Here is a 21,935-nt window from a genome sequence, read left to right on the forward strand (position 1 = left end):
TTCATTTGTAGTGATCGGTTTGTTCAAGTGGTCAGTTTCTTCTTGTTTCAGTCTTGGTGGACTGTATGTTTCCAGAAATTTGTCCATCTCCTCTAGGTTATCCATTTTGGTTCCATATAGTTTTTCCTAATATTCTCGTAAGATATTCAGTATTTCTATTTTATTTGTTGTAATTTCTCCATTTTCCTTTCTTATTTTGCTTATTTGTGCGCTCTCTTTTTTCTTCTTTATGAGTTTGGCCAGAGGTTTGTCGATTTTATTTACTTTTTCAAAAAACCAGCTTTTGGTTTGATTGATTTTTCTATGGTTTTTAAAATATCTATTTTTATTTATTTCCTCTGTGATCTTTATTATTTCCTTCCTTCTGCTGCCTTTTGGGGTTTTTTACTCTTCTTTTTCTAATTCCTTTAGCTGGTGGGTTAAATTGTTTATTTGAGATTGTTCTTCTTTTTTGAGGAAGGCCTGTATTGCTATAAACTTCCCTCTTAGCACTGCCTTTGCTGTCCCATAAATTTTGTGTGGTTGTGTTTTCATTTTCATTTGTCTCAAGGTATTTTTTAATTTCAACTTTGATTTCATCGTTGACCTACTTGTTTTTTAATAGCATGTTGTTTAATCTCTATGCTTTCCTTTTTTTCTCCTTTGTTTCTCTGTAGTTGATTTCTAGTTTCGTGGCATTGTGGTCAGTAAAGATGCTTGAGATAATTTCTATCTTCTTAAAATTGTTGAGGTTTCTTTTGTGCCCTAGTACATGATCAATCCTAGAAAATGTTCCATGTGCACTTGAAAAGAATGTATATCCTATTTTTGGGGGGTGTAATGCTCTGAAAATATCCACCAAACCCAATTTTTCTATTGTATTATTTAATTTCTCTATTGCCTTATTTATTTTCTGTCTGGAAGATCTGTCTAGTGATGTTAATGCGGTGTTAAAATCTTCAACTATGATTGTATTCCCATTAATATCCCCCTTTGAGATATCTCAAAATTTTAAACATAGAATTACCATAAGGCGCAGGATTTCTACTCCTAAGTATAAACCCAAGAGAACTGAAAATATATTCACACAAAAAATGGTATACATATTCACAGCAGCATTATTCATAAATGCCAAAAGGTAGAAGCAATCCAAATGTGTAACAACTACTGAATGAATATGTAAAAAGTGGCATATCCAATGGAATTCTATTCAGTCAAAAAGGAAAGGAGTATTGATATCTGCTACTCAGAGATAAACCTTGAAAACATTATGCTCAGTGAAAAAAGTCAGTCACAAAAGCCCACATATTGTATAATTCCATGTATATGAAATATCCAGCACAAGCAAAGAGACAAATTATATTTGTGGTTTCCAGGGTCTGGGGGAGTGACTGCTAATAAGTATGAAGTTTCTCTTTGGAGAGATTAAAAATGTTCTAACACTGATTATGGTGATAGTTGAACAACTCTGTGAATATACTAAAAACCATTGAATTATACATTTTTGGGGAATTTTTTAAATTGAAGTATAGTCAGTTACAATGTGTCAATTTCTGGTGTACAGTATAATGTCCCAGTCATGCATATACATACACATATTCATTTTCATATTATTTTTCATTGAAGGTTATTACAAGATACTGACTATGGTTCCCTGTGCTATACAGAAGAAATTTGGTTTTTTATCTGTTTTTATATGTAGTGGTTAACATTTGCAAATCTCAAACTCCCAAATTTATCCCTTCCCACCCGCTTTTCCCCGGTAACTATACGATTGTTTACTATGTCTGCAAGTCTGTTTCTGTTGTGTAGATGAGTTCATTAGTGACCTCTTTTTCTTTTCTTTTCTTTTATTTAAGATTCCACATATGAGGTCAAGATGGCGGAGTGGTAGGACCACTAGCTTGCCTCTCCTCATGACTACAACGAAACCACAACTGAATGCTAATCAACCATTGAAAAAAGACTGGAACCTAGCAAAAAAGACCTGCAACTGGAAACATAAAGAGGGAATCAGCAGGAGAGTAGGAGAGGCGTGCTCGCGATATAATTGGGCAACCCACAGGCTGAAGATTCGTTAAGTTGTGGAGGCCCTCCCACGGGAGTGAGAGCTCTAAGCCCCATGTCAGGCTCCCCAGCTCGGGTCCCAGCATTGGGAAGAGAAGGAGACCCCAGGACATCTGGTTTTGAAGGCCAGGGTGGGGCTGGCTCTGGGAACCGCATGGGACTGGGGGAAACGGAGACTCCATTTGCTTGAGAAGCACACACAGAAATTCATGTGCACTAGGTCCAAGGGCAGAGGCAGTGATTTCATAGGAACCTGGGCCAGAGATGCCTGCTGGATATGGAAGGTCTCCTGGGGATGTGGGGGAAGGCTGTGGCTCACTCAGGGGACATAAAAGCTGATGGCGGACATTCCAGGAGTGTTAATCTTCATGAGCTTTCCTGGAAGCTGACACCTTGATTGTATCATTAGCACCAAGACCTAGCCCCACCCAACAGCCTGTAGGGAAGCCTCAGGCCAAACAACATACAGGGTGGGAACACAGCCACACCCATCATCAGACTTCCTAAGCCACAAAGTCCACTGGAGACAGCCCTACCCACCAGAAGTCCAGGACCAAGCTTCACCCAGCAGTGGGTAGGCCCTGGCTCCTCCTGCCAGGAAAGCTGCATAAGACTTTAGTCCAGCCTCATCCACCAGGGGCAGATACTGGAAATAAAAAACAATAATCCCAAAGCCTGTGGAAGGAATCCACAAACACATAGAAAGATAGAAAATATGAGGCGGCAAAGGAATATCTCCCAGGCCAAGGCACAAGATAAAATCCCAGAAGAAGAAATAAGTGATGAGGAGATAGGCAATTTATCTGAGAAAGAGTTTAAAGTAATGATGGCCAAGATGTTCAGAAAACTCAAGAGGAGTATAGATGCACAGAATGAAGTTTTTAGCAAAGAGCTGGAAAATAGAAAGAATACCCAAAAGAATACCCAAACAGAGTTGAAGAATAAAATCACTGAAATGAACAATACACTAGAAGGAACCAAGAATAGTCTAAATGAGGCAGAAGAACGGATCAGTGAGCTAGAAGACAGATTAGTGGACATCACTACTTCAGAACAGAAAAAAGAAAAAAAAGGAATGAGGATAGTTTAAGAGAACTCTGGGACAACATGAAGTGCTCTAATATTCGCATTATAGGGGTCCCAGAAAGAGACGAGAGAAAGGACCTGAGAAAATTTTTGGAGAGCTAATAACCAAATACTTCCCCAACTTGGGAGAGGAAATAGTCACCCTGGAAGTGTAGAGAGTAACACACAGAATCAACCCAAAGAGGAACACACCAAGGCACACAGTCATCAAATTGACAGCAATTAAGGATAAGGAGAAAATATTAAAATTAGCAAGAGAAAAGCAACGAATAACATACAAGGGAACTCCCATAAGGTTATCGTATGATTTTTCAGCAGAAGCTCTACAGGCCAGAAGGGAGTGGCAGAATATATTTAAAGTGATGCAAGGGGGAAACTTACAACCAAGAATACTCTATCCAGCAAGACTCTTGTTTAGACTTGATGGAGAAATCAAAATCTTCACAGATAAGCAAAAGCGAGAAGATTTCAGCACCATCAAACCAGCTTTACAACAAATGTTAAAGGATTTTTTCTAGTCATCAAACTATAAGAAAAGAGAACAAAAAGAAGAAAGAGGAAAAAAAGAGAGACCTACAAAAGATTGCTTTGGCTCTTCGGGGTCTTCTGTGTTTCCTTATAAATTTTGGAATTGTTCTAGTTCTGTGAGGAATGTCACGAGTATTTTGATGGGGGTTGGGTTGGATCTGTGGATTACTTTGGATAGTGTGGCCATTTTGATAGTGTTGATTCTTCCAATCCAAGAGCACAAGAACTCTTTCCATTTCTTTGTGTCATTTTGGTTTTCAGAGTATAGGTAACTTCTTTGTTTAAGTTTATTTCTAGGTGTTTTGATGTAATGGAAATGTCTCTGCCAGTTATAAAATTCTGGTTTTTGAAGTGAAAAAAAAAAGTGAATGAAGGGCCACAAATGGCAAAATATTCTTTTTTACGGAGTTGTATTCCACAATATATATATGTGTGAATATATGTGTGTGTGTATATGTGTGTGTGTGTACTGCATCTCCATTATCTATTCAACTATTGATGTGCACTTAAGATGCTTCCATATCTTGGCAGTTATAAATAATGTTGCTGTTAATAGCAGGGTGTATATATCTTTTTGAGTTGATTCTTATTTTGTGATTGGCTTTATTCCTTTGATAACTATGTAAGTTTAAAAAGCTAAAGCTCTAAACATTCTTAGAAACAATGAACAGTACATATATGTAAATTTAAAAGTATATGTGCAGTAAAAAAAATGATTTATCAAGCCATGAAAGACATAGAAGAAACTTAAAAAGACGTATTACTAAATGAAAGAAGCCAGTCTGAAGGGGCTACAAACTGTACGATTCCAACCAAATGACATTCTGGAAAAGGCACAGCTACAGAAACAATAAAAAGATTGTGGTTTCCAGGGGTCTGGGGAGAGGCAGGGAGGGAGGAATGAATAGATGGAGCACAAGGGATTTTTAGGGCAATGAAATTATTCTGTACAATAATATAGTGGTGGCTACATGTCATTATGCATTTGTCAAAACCCATAGAATGTACAACATCAAGAGTAAACCCTAATGTAAACCTCAGACTTTGGTTGATAATAATGTGCCCATGTTGGTTCATCGATTGTACCAAATACGCCACACTGATGAGAGACGTTGAGGGTAGGGGAGTACGCACATGTGGGTGGGGAGGACTATGTGGGAACTCTGTATTTTCTACTCATTTCCGCTGTAAACCTGAAACTACTCTAAAAAAATAAAGTCTATCCTCCCCCCCCCCGAAAAAAGATTCCACATGTGAGTGATATCATATGGTATTTTTCTCTTTCTGGCTTACTTCACTTAGAATGACGACCTCCAGGTCGTCATGAATTGCACATTTTAAAAGGGTAAATTTTATGCTATGAATTTTATACTAAGAAAATTATACCTTAATAAGCCTCTTCTTTTAGAAAAAGGCTAAGAAAAAAGCATTATATATGATATGACTCAAAATCTGTGAAAAAAGGATTGAAAGGAAATTTAGTGGTTCAATTACAAAAAATATTTTTTTCTCTTTTTTGTATTCTCAATTTTGTAGAACAGATATGAAAACACTAAAATCTGAAAAATCAGTTACTTTGAACATTTTTATACTACCTATCATAGTCTATCCCAGAATCTAAAATAAGAAGGTATTTAATTTAGTATTAATGTTATCCCTAGTTATTTAATGTTTCATAAAACATAATTTCATTGCATTTGAAAAGAGAATTCTCAGTGATCTTCTAATCACATTTAAAGGCAACTTATCTAGTCTAACCCTCTCTCTCTCTCCCTTTCTTTTTAACCCTCTCTTTTTAATATTGATAAAATCCAAGAGTGATTAGCATAAATTTAAGCATATGGTGCTGCTTCTTAAAAATGAAACAAACAGAAAATGAATCTTTAGCTTTCAGAAAATTCATACCTGAGGTAGGAAAGAGTTTGCTAATATATATATATATATATCATATATAATATTATATCACATTTATATAAAATCTTGCAGTACAGGTATCTATAGACTAGCCAAGCTACAGAAACCCACTGGATGTAGACCACAGAGTTGGGCAGCATCTCAGAATGTGTTTAAAGTCCTTTGACAATTCAAATTGGTATGTGGCCACAACAGTGATACAACCACTCAAATTTGCATGATACCTTGAATGGTTATTCAATTCTGTGTGCATATCTTGCCTCCTCAAATGGCAGTAAGGTCTCTGTGAACAGAGATCACAGAGCATCCTTCTGGAGCCTCACACAGTGATAGCTCAAGGTCAGAGATGCTCCAAAACAGCCTTAAGAGAAAGGCCACAAATTTGTTACGCACTACACAAGGCACTGAGGAGAGATCCATAAATTACCTCTTTATTCCTCACGATAACTCTGTGAGGTATGTATTATTGGCATCCCCACTTTATCGGTGGGGAATTGAAGCTCAGAGACGCTAAATAAACTTCCCAAGAAAGAGGCAGAACTGAGCTGTGAACCCAGGAAGTCTAACTCAAAAGCAAGACAAAAAAAAAAAAAAAAAACCCCAATTAATATTTACTACAATGCAGGCAGTGTTCTATGTTTTATCGATTTATGTATGCAATTATTAGCTTATTTGCAAAATATCATTAACTTAATCATCAGAACAACCCTATGATATAGGATCTACCATTATCCCCATTCTACTGCCTCCTTCCCTAATAAAATGATTCATATTCCTCTCTCAGATCCCGGCTCTGAAATTTCAGCTCTTCAAAAGTGACTCTGTAATCTACTGAGGCTTACCCTTGTATTCTCTGATCGAGTGGAGCATTTTAGTATCACCTGAATAATTTGTCATTTAATTTTTGTCTGTTCCCCCCAACAGACTAAAGGCACTAGAAGGGAATGTTATTAATGCCTCAGGTAACTCTGAACCCTGAACTCTCAGGGGCTTCACAAAGTAGTTTATTTCGTGCTCACACAGTCAGCTGTGGGTACTCAGCAGGCAGATTTCCACATGGCGATCCAGGAAGCAGGCTCCTTGCATCCTTCCCTCCACCTCTCCTGGGCCTCCCATCCTTCACCTCCAGCAGGTGGGTGGGGAAAGAGACAGCGTGGAGGATGGACTAGGAGGCTTTGTTAGTGGGTCAGACTTAAACACGGTGTACTTCCCTTCTGTCCACATTCCACTGGCCAAAACTCGGGCACATGGATGCATCTGGCTGAAAGGAAGTGTGGGAACGTGGTCTAGCTGGGAGCTGAAGAGGGAGGGGAAATAGGTTTGGTAACAGCTAACCAGTCTCCTTCACAGAACAGACCACTATATATGTACTCTTTCATCTTCTGATATTGTAAGAGACTTGCAGGATTGAGGGGCTATCCACCTCTCCATGTGACCTCTTGTTTCACCCAGTGGGGAGTGGTCTTTAATTTCCGTGACAGAGAAAAGGCCCCACTGAACTCTAAGCTCTGCTATAGAAACTGCTGGCTCTGTCTTGTTTTGTTCATCAGAATATGTCTGCAGCCAACAAACTTTTTAAAGGTCTATAAAGAATGATTAAGCCCTTAGGAAATAATTTATTGACTAAAATATGAAAGAAAAGACTACAATATAAAGATTAATAAATGACCTTTCCCTGTCGATTAGTTAGTTCACTCGACACGGTCACGCATTTAAAACAGCTGAAACCACAGGAACCAAACAGATAATTTATTATTTTAAAAATTCAAAATGATAAAAATCCCTTCAAATACATAAAGTAAAAGCTGTTTATGGATGGACCTAGAGATTATCATACTAAGTGAAGTAAGTCAGACAGAGAAAGACAAGTATCATATAATATCACTTACATGTGGAATCAAAAAAATGACACAAATGAACTTATTTAAAAAACAGAAAGAGACTCAGACATACGGTTACCAAAGGGGAAAGGAGGGGAGGGGTAAATCAGGAGTTTGGGATTAGCAGATACAAATTACTGTATACAAAAGAAAAACAAGAAGGTTCTACTGTATAGCACAGGGAACTATATTCAATAGCTTGTAATAACCTATAATGAAAAGGAATATATATGTATATGTATAACTGAATCACTATGCTGCATATCAGAAACTAGCACAACATTGTAAATCAACTATACTTCAATGAAATTTTTTAAAATAATTTTTTAAAGTTATGTTTAAAATGGTTTATGTGGTACAGAGAAGGGCTTCAAAAATAGGAGTGCATCATGAATCAAATGGAAATTATCATCAAATAGCCCTCCTATACAGTACTGGGCACGCAGAAGGTATGCAGTAATTATTATTAAGCAGTTAAGTTATGTTAACATATGTTATGTTTTAGAATGACAATGGGGACATTTGGAATTCTTAGCTGAAATCCCATAAAAACAGAGGTCTGAGGGGAAGGCGGAAATTGACGCGGTTCAGTGACGACGAGCTGGGGTAAAGACAGCACTGGCCATCAGAGGGAAAGGGAACAATTGTGGAGTTGGATTCCACGCTGGTCTCTCTTTCCCTGAACTCTTCCTGGAGCCCACCAGCTTGGCAGGGAGGATCTCTCACCTCTTCATTAACAGACTGTACAGAGAATTTGCATTTTTCTGTTTGCTTAGGATCGATTTCATCCTCGTTGGCTGGAAAGTTCGGCAAGGCCGACTTCATCTACAACTGACTGTCCCCTTCTTCCGTGTGGTAAGACTTTCTTACCTACATCTTGAGACAATCAGGCCTTCATTTTTCCCTTGATGATCTGATCGTTTGTACTGACACTCTCAGTGCCTGTTTCTTCTTCAACCTGGATTCTGACAACTTACACATCTGAATCTCAAGTTCTGATCATTTACTTTTTATAATGTAAAATATTTACTAGGGGGAAAAAATAAACTAATGTGGCCACGCTGTAAAATGGACTAACTTCTGTTTTCCAAATCTGCTCTACTTTTCAGCTTCATTCAGAGACTGGATGGCTGGCTCTTACTATGGTGACTAGCACCTTGGCAGTCCCAGTTCCTAGCTGGAATGCGAAATCCCAAATCCCTATCCCCGGCCTTCATTCAACAACTGGGAGGATATTTCTAAGACAGAGCCCTCACTCTGGAGCAGGCTGGAGCCCAGCTCTTGGCCTATAACCTCCCAAAGCAATTCAACAAACTTTTCTTGAGGTCCTGCTGAAGGCAAGCCACCCTGGCAGACGCAAAGGCTAATACAAAAGAGCGGGTCAGGAGGTGTACAATCCAGGAAGGGCAACGGCCTATACACAACTACCATTTCACAGAGTAAAAAATCATGCACTCTAAAAAAGCTACTGTAGTAAGATAAGATATTCTAATGTGTACAATATTTGCTCAGATGTAGAAAGCACACTCCTCTACTACAAAACTGCACATTTCATTATTACTCGTAATAGTCCCAGAGATCATAATCATAATGGCAGCAGCTCAAATGGGTTGGAACAACTCCTATGTGCTATGTGTAGTAGTGCTTTTTCAGATAGCCAGTCTTCACGACTCTGCGTCTGGTGTTATTTTCATTATTCTCATTTTACAGGTGAGAAAAACGGAGACTTAGGAAGACCAAGTAAATTGCTGAAGGCTCCACTGCGAGTTAACGGTGGAGCCGGGACTCCTTCCAGAGCCCAGCTCTTAACTGCTTGCTCTGCTGCCTGTATAACACATTCCGCTATTACGAAAACTCAAAGAAACGAAGGTCCTTCCAGAAGTTTTCCCTTCGGAAAGCACTCCTTGGGACAGTACACTTCGGGCTCACCGGGAGGATTCGAAAGCATGCCCGTGGCAATTCATCAGGATCGGCAAATGGCTTCTTGCAGCCCAGACTTTTTCAATTTGCTAGCACCAAATAAACGTTTAGTCATGGAGCTGAAGAATAAGAAAATAAAAATGAAACCCTGGGGAAATAATATGAATCACACCTTAAGACTCTATTTTTCTAGCCTTCCAAAGTCATTGTTTCTTGTATTGAAAGGTAACTACTGGTTAACGAGACATGATGCTCACTACCTTTATGCCCAAAGCAATCATTAATTTTTCAGTCCAAGTGGGAAAAGACACTTTGGACTTTCTTCGTTCTTTTATTTTTAATTAAAAGAAAGAGGGAGGGGAAGAAAAAAAGAGTTCTCCGCCCTTGTGCTTAAGGAAATAAAATACAGTATGTTTAAATTGCGATGTGGAGTCTAGATGTGCTATTACCAACGTAATTTCAACTTTCTCCAAACACATCTGTAAAAGAAATTACACATAAAAATACTCCACAGCAAAGTTTAGAGTCAGACGATACAAAGAAAGAGATTTATCTAGTGCTAAGGCCCCTCTCTGTCCTCCCCAGCCTCCCCTTCCTACACGTCCTTCACTAAGAAGGAGGAGGGCAGAGGGACTCACACGTATCTTTTCTCAAGGTTTTGTTTATTATCTCTTCATGATCTGGTGTTAAGGGGGAAAGAAGAAGTAGAAAATAACTATCAGAGTGCTCCTTCAAAGGTTATTAGTTTTATATATATAGTTATTTTTGTCAAATACAACTGAATTGGACATTGAAAACTTTACTTTTGGTTTCTCACAAAAGGTTTTCATTTGGACCTTTTCCCTCCAATCCCTGTTTAATCAATCATGAGTCAAATAAATATGCACAGAAAACTTGTCTTATGCAAAGCACTTTTCCAGGTAGAAAGGGTTACAAGTTAAATAAGAAAGTCATGTCCTCCAAAAGCTTAAAACCTCCATGAAATTCATAGGAAAAGGTCTGAAACCAGGACCAACAACTGCTAACTTGAGGGTGGGATAGAGATGGGAGATTAGGGAAAGAAGAATTAATCACTTGTACATTTTTATACGCTATTTTGTCTTTCAAGAAATGTGTGTTGCTTTTGTATTTTTTTTAATATTCAAAGCCTAGTAATGGAGATAAGATATAAAAATACAAACAAAGGCATCTAAGAAGTGAGTCAGATGACCAAAAGCCTACCCATAGGTCTACAGATGGTTTGCTTGTCACTGGTCACTTGTAATCACGTTGATGGGAATATGGATATTTAGCATGCTTAACTATACTCATGCATTATGGACTGTATTCTGTCCCAGCACATTCCAATTCTGAATCCAGGTTTATTTTATCAATGGTGATTTTAAGTTTCATGTTTAGTGATCTTATGATAAAGAATGTACTTTTATAATGTCCACGGCTCTCCAACATTACCCAGTGTTTGACAACATCATCAGAAATGCTTGGCTGGTTCTGGGATGTGTATGCTTATCTCCAGAATTTATGGAATGGTGCATTCTTTGATGAGCATAGTTTCTTTTCAGATGGATGCATTTCTCTTAAAATGAGCTAACAATGGTGAAGCAGATGTCTGATCACCCAGATACACCATGCAGCCAGCAAAATCTTGAAGCATATTCCTACTCATGAAAGACAGTGAATCTCTCATGCAATTATGATGTCAATTTTTTATAAGTAATCCTGCAAGTCCATGAGCTTAGGAACATGTATGAATGGTGGAGTTATACATTCTCTGTATGCCTCTTGATAAAATATCACCTAATCAGAGAATTCTTCTCTTATCTCTCATTAAAATAGTATCTTTCCCCTTTATCCTCTTTTTAGGTACCTTGCTTTGTCACACATCACCATCTGATTATATAATATCTATTTATTTGTGTTTTGTCTGTTGTATTTTTCCCTTTAGTAGAACATAGCAGAGACTACTAATTGTCCTCCATTATCCATTCTCTCCTGGACACAGAGCCCTTCAATTTTGTGTATATGATCTTTCAGAATCAAGACTATCTCCCATCTTCCTTTGGAGCTAGGTAGTGACCACGTAACAAAATTCTGGCCAATGGAATGTTTTGGAAAGTGATGTGGACAATCTCTGGGATGTGTCCTTTAAAAGGAGTGGGCATACCATGTTTTCCCAATTTTTTTCTACCTACTGTTGAGAACATGGATGAAATGGTGAGCCATCTTGGATCATGTGAACGAAACAAATATACCAGATGGAGTCTGAGTCTCTGGATGACGTAGCAGAGTAGAATTTCTAAATAACCACTGACCCCTCTTAAGTGACAAAGAAACATACTTCTATCTCATTTAAGCCATTTTAACTTTTGGTCACTTTTAAAGACAGCAGAATCCCCATCCAGTAAACTACTGATGTCTCCAAAAAAAAAAAAAAAAAAAAAAAGACAGAAGAACCTATATCCCAACTAATACACATCAAGAAGACAGGGGTATTTCAATTTCATTCACTATTTTCTCTAGTTCATGAATAGTACCTGGCTGGCACATAGTAGGAGGTGCTCAATGAATATCTGTTGAGTGAATGAATGAATGTTCAAATGCTGAGTCCAATTTGAGTCTGAGTATCTTTACTTTTTTGAGCAAATCAGCATTACACTTATTTTAATTTATTTGGTTTGGATTTTGCATTTACTTTAGTATTTTTTAATTGAATATATTTAGATGTCTTGTCTCATTAGTAAGAAAACGATGCATTTCAAGTACTCACTACTGATTCACAGAGTCTTTTGGTCCTCCAAAAGTCCTTAATCTGAAAAAGTAGTTGAGACTTTTAAACAAGTTTCCATTGCCTAGCCATCTGACGGCATTAAAATAAACTAAATATTAATACTGTGCTCCAACTTCTTCCAAGTATCTCATCCCATAAACTGGCAAGAGTTAACAGCAGAAGCACATACGTCATTAACAATGTTGTTCATTTTCTCCATCACATCATACTATGAACCTGGCCTACACTTTCTCCTAAAGAAGAATGAAATGGAAGTTGCTTATTCCAACCACTTCTCTGACTTACACAAACTCTCGGGCTCCCTCTTTACTCCCTCCTTTCCTTGCATATGACTACAAGTGAGCTCAATGTTTACGTGTTTAGGAAAAACTTCTCAGATTTCTTAGCAAGTAGTTAGACCCTACTAGTGCATATTTGCTAGATAATAATTATCTTGTAAAATTTTTTTGGGGGGGCAAAAATCTTCTGAGTACTACACTTATGGTTCAACTCATGGGCTGTAAGTTTAGATGCCCTGACAGAGAATAACTTGGTATATTGCAGTAGCCTAAGAAAGGTTCACGAAAGGGATAGGATGTAGTTACCAAGGCTTTATAAAATGGCCAGGATCTTATGTAGTGAAGTTGGGGCAGGCAGGCATGACAGGAAAAGGGAACCAGCTCAGGCAAAGGCTTAGAGGCTGGCAGGGAACAGAACAGCACTATTCATAATAGCTTCAAACTGAGGACAACTCAAATGACTGTTAACAGTGGAATGGATAAAGAGTAGGATATTCATGAAATGGAATGAGCAATGAGAATGAACAAACTACAACTACATGAAGCAATATGAATGAATCCTACAGACAAAATGTTGGGTAAAAGAAGACATACAAAATAGTACCTACTATGAGTTCATTTACATAAAGTTAAAAAAATAGGTCAAATGAATCTAGAATGTTAGAAGACAGGCTTGATTACTTTGGGGGAAGGCAGAGAGAGAGACTGAAAGAGGATACAAGGATGGCCTCTGGGGTGCTAATGTTCTATTTGTTGATTTTGGTGCTAGTTATTCACTTTGTGAAATACAGTGAACTGTACACTGTGTATGGTTTGTATTTTCTCTGCAGGTATATTATACTTCAATAACAACAACAATAATAGTAAAGAAAAGGACTAAGAATAGTAATGACACTTCTGTTCTGTTAGGACTTCCTAATGTTATTGGCACAGTGATGTGTAAATTATCCAGTGAACTACAGTAGAGGGCTCAAAGAAGACCAATGCATATGTGGAACTTTGGTATATGACAGGGGTGCTGTGTCAGATTAGAGCTGGAAAATAGATACCTATATGGAAATAGATTAAAATGGGATATCTGCCTCACACCATATACACAATCAAGGATTTAAATGGATTAGAGAGTTAAATGTCAAAAGTTAAACTATAACTCCTAGTAGAAAATGTAAGTGAATCTTTCAGACTTCAAGTAGAGAAAAGTGTCTTAAAAACAAAAAACACTGACCATAAAATAAACTTTAATAAATTTGACTATAAAGATTAAGAATTTTATCAAAGGAAATCTTATATAAAAGAAAAGACAATTTAAAACTGGGGGGTGGGGAGGAATATTAACAATACACACAAAGAAAAAAGGATAATATCAAGAATATGTAAGGAAATCCTACAAATCAATCAGAAGCACAAGCAACCCAACTGAAAATGGGCAAAAGGTCTGAGGCATTTCACAGAAAAAGAAACACATACAGCAATAACAATACGATGATATAGTTAGCATCATTAGTGATTAGAAAAATGCAAAATAAACCAGAGAAACACTTTTAAACCTGCTCAACTGGCAAAAATAACAAGTTGAAAATATCAGGTATTAGAGAGGCTGTAGATTCAGAGAATCTTTTGCACATCCCTGGGGTAGGTGTGGAGTCTAAATTGGTAAAATTTAGAAAACAGCCACTATCTCCCAAAATAAATATTCACATATCCTATGTCCAGCACCTCTACTCCTAGGTATACAGCTGACCCTTGAAAAACAGGGTGGTTGGGTGCTTAGCTGCTTCCCCTGACCTTGTACAGTTGAAAATCTGTGTATAACTTTAAAGTCTCTCCATAGCAAAGGTTTGCATCCTCAGATTCAAACAACCCCAAAGAAGAGCTGTACTGTAGTCTGCATTTATTGACAAAAATCTACATATAAGTGGACCCATGCAGTTCAAACTCCTGTTATTCAAGAGGCAATTGTATATCTAGGAGAATATTTTGGACGTGAAAACAAGTGATATATACAAAAATGATCAAGGAAGGTCAGTTTATAATAGTGAAAACATGGACACAATCTAAATGTCCATCAACTGGAGAACACGAGTAAACTATGATATATTCAGAGGAATACTGTACAGCAATCAAAGCAAATGAACTACAGCAACATACAACAGTATAAATGCAACTGACAAATACAATGCCGTGTAACAAAAGTCTCAAAAGACTACACATAGCATGCACATTCATGTAAAATTCAAAACAACTGGAATTTAAAATGTATAGCTTTTTTATTGTGGTGAAATTCATATAACATGCAATTAACTAACCATTTTAAAGTGGACAATTCAGTGGCATTTATAAAAATGTATAGCTCTTAAGAAGGCATGTAGATGCAACAACCTTGTATTAAAAGAAAAGTAAGGAAATGCTGGAAAGGACTGAGGATGATGATACCTGGGTGGGAGGAGAGGGGGCAGGCAGAGGTGTGTGATGGCCCAAAGAGGGGACTCATGTGGCTGGATACAGGGTATTTCAAGGCCCTAGCTTTAGTTTTGGCTGATAAGTTTATGAGTGCTTAATTCATTACTGAAAATGACCAACTATATATAAACAAGCAAATGCCTCACATCTAACAGATGTTGTCAACAACCTTTTGCAAGGGATTGAAGGCAACTTTCACAATAGGTGCTCTGAAAATAAAACAGGAACATTCCTATTCTATTGAGAGAAATTACATCACTTTAAATTTTATGTGAAGTAATTTCTTTTGGGAAAAAAAGGGGCTAAGGCAAAATGGTAAAAGGCCTCTGAAATCAATATCATATTTGGAATAAGCCACATGGGCTCCTGCAAGTGAGAATGGTGGTCAGTCTTCTTATGATGGAATATTTTGCCTTCTGGAAGATGAGCAATCCCAACTCCTGTCAGGTCTCAGCCAGGACAGCCCACCTCCTCCAGGAAGACTTCTCAGACTATACAATTCTTCCTCCCACTCTTCTGGCAGACCCTATATCCCACAATTAAGAGTTATTCCTTCAGGGTCCTTAGAGAAACATCTCTATTCATAGGGAGATAACACAGAATTATGGTTAAAAATTGAGGCTTGAGAAACAACAACAAATAGTGCCAACAAATACTGTCTAAATGCTTTAAAATTAAAAACATTTTTATTAACACATGTTAACACTTAACATATAACAACCTACTGATTTTTACAACAACTGAAAGAAGTAGATCAAATTATTAGACTTTTAGACATGAGGAAACAGAGGCACAGAGAGATTAAGTAACTTTCATTAGGTCACAGAGCCAGGAAGCAGAGGATCAGAATTTCAACTAAGGCACTCTGGCTCCTGAGCTCACTTAGCCACTCTGGAGCCTTCAATAACTTAACTGTCATATTACAATCAGTTCAGCTCCACACCTATGGGTCAGAAATAGTGTCTGGCATCTGGCACGGGGGAGGAGAGCTGGCTTGAGAGCAGTCAGGTTACAGGCCCAGCTCTGAAACTGATGCTTGACCAGACCTGGGCAAGGCCACTGCCTCTCCTTGAGCCTCAGTTTCCTTCACTGTAAAGTGAAGCATTGGACTTAGTGGTCCCCAAGGTCCTTCCAGAACTAATGTTTTATGAGCCTGGGATTCCTGGCTGGATTCCTTGCAGCTCAGGCCATTCTGGCTCTTCCTGGGCCAGGTCTGGCCCCTCTGGCTGGGCTCAGTGTCTCACATTTGGCTCTGCTTCCCATAAACAAGAGAAAAAGAACAAGGGGAAATATCCTCCTGAGAGACTGGGAGGGAGCCCATGGCTGCTCTGGATGCTTTGAAGAACTTACGGTCATTAACCAGAGAAAGAGCTACCTGCCAAGTGAAGGATGGAAAGAAACTGGACTAAGGGGAGAAATGAACTCACAAAACTTGGCTACATTCAAATTAAAAGGGCATCTCTGAGTACTTAAAGAACTGACAATATTATTGCAACAAGATGAGCCAGCTTCTTAAAGAACTGAAGACAGGATAAGCCGTGAAAACTGGAACAGACCAGAGAACACAGGACAAACCCGATGAACTATGCACCAACCAAGGTTATTTGCAATTGAGAAAACGATGGAACAACAAGGGCAGGTCAGGTCAGCCTCCACCACCCCACCATGAACTCTTCCAGGACAGGTGCTGGACCAGGAGTCTGTGCATCCTAGGAACCCTAAAAGCATCAGGGTTCAGAATCAGCTGACATTAACAGACTGCCTATATGGGACAGATTGCCTCATATGTTTTTATCCTACTTTAGAGATCAGGAGACAGTCTTTGGAGATCCAGATTCTAGTTCCGTGTCTTCTGTCATTAGCTATGTGAACCTTAGTCAAGTAACTTCACCTGTCTAGGGCTTGGGCTACTTTATCCATAAAAGGAGGAGCAGAATAAAGTCACAGAAGATGAGGCTTCCAGCTCAAGAATTCTGTAGTTCATAAAGTCACCAATACTTATTTTATATTCACCTAGAAAAGCAGACATGCCAGACCAGTTTAATTTGCTTATATTTCAGACCATTGGAATTCAACAGACTCCACTGTGCTGAGCACATAATATATGAATCCAAGAGAAAAACAACTGTAGCTTTGGGCTTGAGCAGCTTTTCTAATTCTCTTCCATACAGTACTACCCAGGATTGTGACATATCGTTGAGCGTGCGGTGCCCTTGTAAGGCACCAAGAGGGGTGAAGGAGATGGGGCCAAATTTCAATCTGCCCTCTGGCATGAGCCTGGTGTTTCTGAGCCTGGGTCCAAATCAAAGGTGCATTATGAGTTTGTGGGTGCTTCTGAACTACCCATTGGCACTGAAGGAAAGCAGTGACCAAGCCAATGTGAAGCAATGGCCAAGTTTGTGTTCAAGTTTTATATGTAGGACTTGTAATTTTACCTTTGCTCAAAATATTTCCAGACACCTCCTTTCACCCCTGGCCAGTTTATAAGACCCTCAATAAAACCAGTCCTATCCCTCATAGTCACACACCAATATTTACCCCAACCACCATTAGCCAGGATGCTTGAATGGATTGTTTTGAAAATCTCAATCCAAGCTCAAAGGATTTTGCATAATGGCATCAGGGATGGAAAACAGGGAGAGCCTTTCAAGGTGTTTCCTTAGAAAGGAACAGCCCTTATTTAGCTGAGCATGACCTGGTGTTTAAAATCAATCAATTTAATTACCTTCACAATTCCAAAGCATGGTAGCTACCAAATACTTGCCAAAATACAGAAAAACAAAAACTTTGGGAAAAACACTTGTTGGATCCCATTCTAGGCTTCCAATGTGTTGTCTTTACATGTGGACAATTCTTGGCCACCACTATCAAGTCATTCATTTTCAGGCTCCTGATTTTTCTAACAACAAATTAGATTTTGCACTAGTTGTGAGTTGCACTCACCATCTTTTCCCTTTATATTGTGATCCATAGCTCCCAAGACCAATCATTCTGGGTCAGTCTCAATTTCAAATCTTCTGTCCCTCTCTCCTCTCCATAAAAAGTTCCCAGATTTTTAGTTGGAAAATACGGTTGCTGCAATAATGGCATTACCCTCACAAAACATCAGTCCTGCCAGTCACACTGTCATTATGGCATCCACATCTGGTCTGTGGCCATCGAAAGGAGAATTGGCTGGTCCGTGCAGGGCCTGAGACCATTTTCTTGGCCTCATTAAAGAGAATAATAATGCATTTGCTACTAGACAAGTTTTGGATTCACCAATTTAGAACTCAAATGAACTTGTCCCTGGTCCTAGAAGAGAGTTTTTCAAGGCTAAGAAATGACTATTTGATGGAAGGGTACACAATCTGGAAAAACTGAAGCCATGGGGCTTTCCAACTGCCAAACTCCCACATGCTGGCTCTCGAGACACATCCACACTCACTATTAAAGTGTCACCATTTATAATTTGGTGCTAAATCTTTCTGAAACTAGGCTACTCAGCATGGTCTACTGAAAAGATCGATTCCTTATCCTATCAAAACACAGGGATAAGACCAACTAGGTGTCAGTGACAAAAAGTTATCTAGTCTCAAGTTGAAGATGAAGTTATTCAAACTAGTCTGGCATCACGAAGGGAAACCAAAGGGTCGGATTTCAGGAAGCAGGTTCCATTCGACACTTGCAGCATTTCTGAAAGGATACAGCTGACTCTGATTTTGTTTTGCCGCCTCTGCAGTAGTTTTTGAGTCCTCTTTTCCCCAGGTACCTCACTCTGAATCTCAGAGCATGGAGGAAGAAGAGAAAAGTTATAATTGCGGGGAGATTTTATAACTTTGGGCAAGCATTTGAACACACAACCAGCTCATTTTTTGCCCTCTCCAGCCTCACAACCTTGTGAAGTAGGTGAAAACTTCATCTTAATGGTGTGACTATGGAAAGAAGTGTTACTGAGTCATGTTTTTCATACTCAGGTCAGTTGGTCGGAATCACTGAAGGATCAGAGAAAACTTTAAGTTAAAATGGAAAAATACTGAATTATGTTCCCGCTCGTTTTGGTTATTTCAGCGTGATCATGAATAAGCTATAGATTCTGAGTCAGATGTGTGCAGTTTGCTTTGGACTTTGTTCTTGCTTACTTACTTATAAAACTTTTTAAATGTCTTTCTAAATTACAGCAATTCAGTAAAAAATTCAAACCTTCGGGCTTGGTTTCCTCCTCCTTGCAGGCTGAGTCATAAAAATAAATCTTCGCCATTTCAATAGCCAACATGCCCCTCACATTAAGAATTGTTATTGTTCCCCGCGTCTCCTATTTCATCCAAAGGTCACACCCAGCTCACATATGAAGAAAGAAACAGTGCAAGGATTCATCCAGCTCAACATTTGCACATTTAATAAGAGAGCAGAACCTCTGGCAAGTTATTGGGGCGAGTTACATCGGAATCTTCCAGGGAACTTCTGAGGAGCTGTTATGAACATGGGCTTTGGAGGTAGCCAGACCCAAGTTCAAGTCCTGACACTGTGTGAGTTTGGTCCTGTTACTTATCACGAGCGTGAAATGGGAATGTTCATGACGTCGACCTCATAGACAGCTGCTGTGAGAATGAAAGGAGGGAAAGAGCACAGACGTCTAGGCAGCACAGGGCCCGGCCCCCAGTAAGAGCCCACTTGCTTGCTGTTGTACCACTGCACGCATTTCAGAGCTTAGCCAGTGATCAAAGAGCATCTCTCCTCTGTCCTTCCGCGACTGAAAGTGTTTGAGTGACAAGTTTCTCTCCAAATCAAACCTCTGGAGGCACTGCTGGGAGAGGTAGAAGATTCACTCAGTGCCAAATCCAGGGTTGGGACTTAAATCAGGAAGATACAGACTGCTGGGGCCTTTAGAGTTAAGAGGAAACATTCATTCAGTTAATAGATGCAAATCATTCATACAGTGTCTGACACAGCAGGCAATGAATACACGTCTGCCCTCACTTTCCTTCACACCCAAAGGAACTAAAATCCAGGACCTAAAAGTGATCTGTGTAAGGTCACACAAACAGTTAATAGTAGAACCGGAATTGGTATTTAGGTCTTTACTGGGGTGGGGAGGTGCTGCCTCAGATCTATAATTGAGAGTATTGGGGCGGCTGGGGGGGTGTCAGATGGTTTGAAGGAACTGGCCAAATACCTCCCAAACTGCAAGAACGATCTCCCCAACTAACAAACACAGTATGCTGTCCCCATCCTTTGGCCACCGGTCTCATCCCTGACCAGGACTGAGAAACAGAAGCCAGCTCCCCCTCTGGTCCATGATGGAAATCAACCTGTAAGGACTGGGGGTTCTGAAGGGCAAGGGCAGAGCTCCCGGATCTTGAGAGAAGGGGGCTTTCTTCCCTCCCTGACCCAGTGCAGATCGCAGCAGTCTCAGGTGCTCCCTTATAAACACAAAACATTTGGAAACTTTCCCAAGGGTTTTTTACAGCCAGTTGAAATGGGGAGTGGGGAACAAGGAGGTCCAAAGGTATCCCTTCTTTGTCTTTTAGGCCAAGTCTGTGGAGGTGACAAACGTGGATCTCTGGGTTCACAGGACTGAAGAAGATCCTTTTGAATGTCATCAATGGAAAATTCTGATTCCATCCTAGATACTACAAAAGGACCTGGTTCCAAGCTCTGAGGGTCGGGGGAAGGACAGCTATCCTGCGTGTGCTGGGTCTGGGGAAGGAGAGAAGACACCAAAAATGGGTGGAAACTGCCTTTATTCATTTATAATTCAGGGAGCCATTCAAGAAATATGTATTGAGCACTGACTATCAGTCACTCTGGACTGGGGTCCATGGTGGGGGGAGGGGACTGGCCGTAAAGACCACAGAGATGATGTAAAATCGAAGCTCAGGAAGGAAGGAAGGATAGGTAGGAATTAACCAGGGAGACAGGGGTGTTCTAAGCCAGGGGGAGGCAAATTTTTTGTTGTAAAGGACCAGATAATAAATATTTTAGTCTTTGCAGGCCATTCAGTCTGGACTGCAGCTACTCAACTCTGCTGTTACAGGGAGAAATCAGCTATTAAGCAATTCATAAAAGAATGGGTGTGTTTCTATAACTTTCATTGATGAACAGTGAGATTTGAACTTCTTGTAATTTTTTACATGTCATGAAATATTATTATTCTTGTGATTTTTTGAAGCCTTTAAAAATGAGGAACCATTCTTAGCTTATATTTTAATATCTGTATTAAGGTATGTGGGGGTTTAGTCAAGACCATTCCTGGACTAGGAAGATAACATGCATTTCTAAACCATAGATTCTCTTAGACTCTCATACCCAGGGCTGGGACTAGGGTGAGACAAGTAAGTCGCCTAGGGCTTAAAATTTAAGGAGGCATTCACTAATAAGCAGAGGGTTGGCACTTGCAAGATGCTGCCTCCTTAAAGTTCGCACCTTAGGCACCTGCGTGACTCACCCTCGGCCTGGCTCTGCTGCACCTGTGCAGGATGGAGCATGTTTCTGTGAAGTGGTGACCTCCTTCTCAACATCACTGCCTCGGATGCCTTCCTTGTGATGCATAAGTTTGCAGTTGATAGTCTGGTTCCCAGCCACTGCTCTGGGGAGCAGAAGTTGGATAATAATAAAAGTGGCCTATACGCATGATAAAAAGCTTAGCAGAAGAGGAGGGGAAAACTATGAAGAATGGAGTTTGGAGAGAATTGTAGGGAGAAGAAAGACAGAAAATTTTACTTGAAAGTTGTTGCTGGTGGGGGAGTGTGAGAAAGACTAAGAATGAGATAAATGAATGTCCAAAGAAAAGGTTTAACAAGTTTTACTGTGCATTAAAATTGAAAACCGTCTTTGCCACCCTCCTGACTTCTATTATATCTATACCTGTACCTGTACCTACAGCTGTATCTAGATATCTATTGCAAATTATACATCTGATAATGGACTTATATCCAGAATATACAAAGAATGCAATAATAAAAAAAATTAAAAATAGGCAAAGGACTTGAATAGGCATTTCTCCAAAGATGTGCAAATGGTCAATAAGCACATGAAAAGATGCTCAACATCATC

General features: G+C 39.3%; 1 protein-coding gene across 1 annotated transcript in view; it reads right to left on the reverse strand.

Annotated features, from left to right (window-relative positions):
• Positions 1-7,302: 7,302 nt before the first annotated feature.
• LOC123613117 (1-phosphatidylinositol 4,5-bisphosphate phosphodiesterase epsilon-1-like) overlaps positions 7,303-21,935 on the reverse strand; it is a 50,966-nt gene continuing 36,333 nt past the window's right edge. The window contains exon 3 of the mRNA XM_074373925.1: positions 7,303-9,493. Coding sequence (XP_074230026.1) covers positions 9,482-9,493 — 12 coding nt within the window. The 3' untranslated portion in view covers positions 7,303-9,481. The remainder of the gene's footprint in view (positions 9,494-21,935) is intronic.

The sequence above is a fragment of the Camelus bactrianus genome, chromosome 11 (assembly GCF_048773025.1).
Source record: "Camelus bactrianus isolate YW-2024 breed Bactrian camel chromosome 11, ASM4877302v1, whole genome shotgun sequence".
Lineage (NCBI taxonomy): Eukaryota > Metazoa > Chordata > Mammalia > Artiodactyla > Camelidae > Camelus > Camelus bactrianus.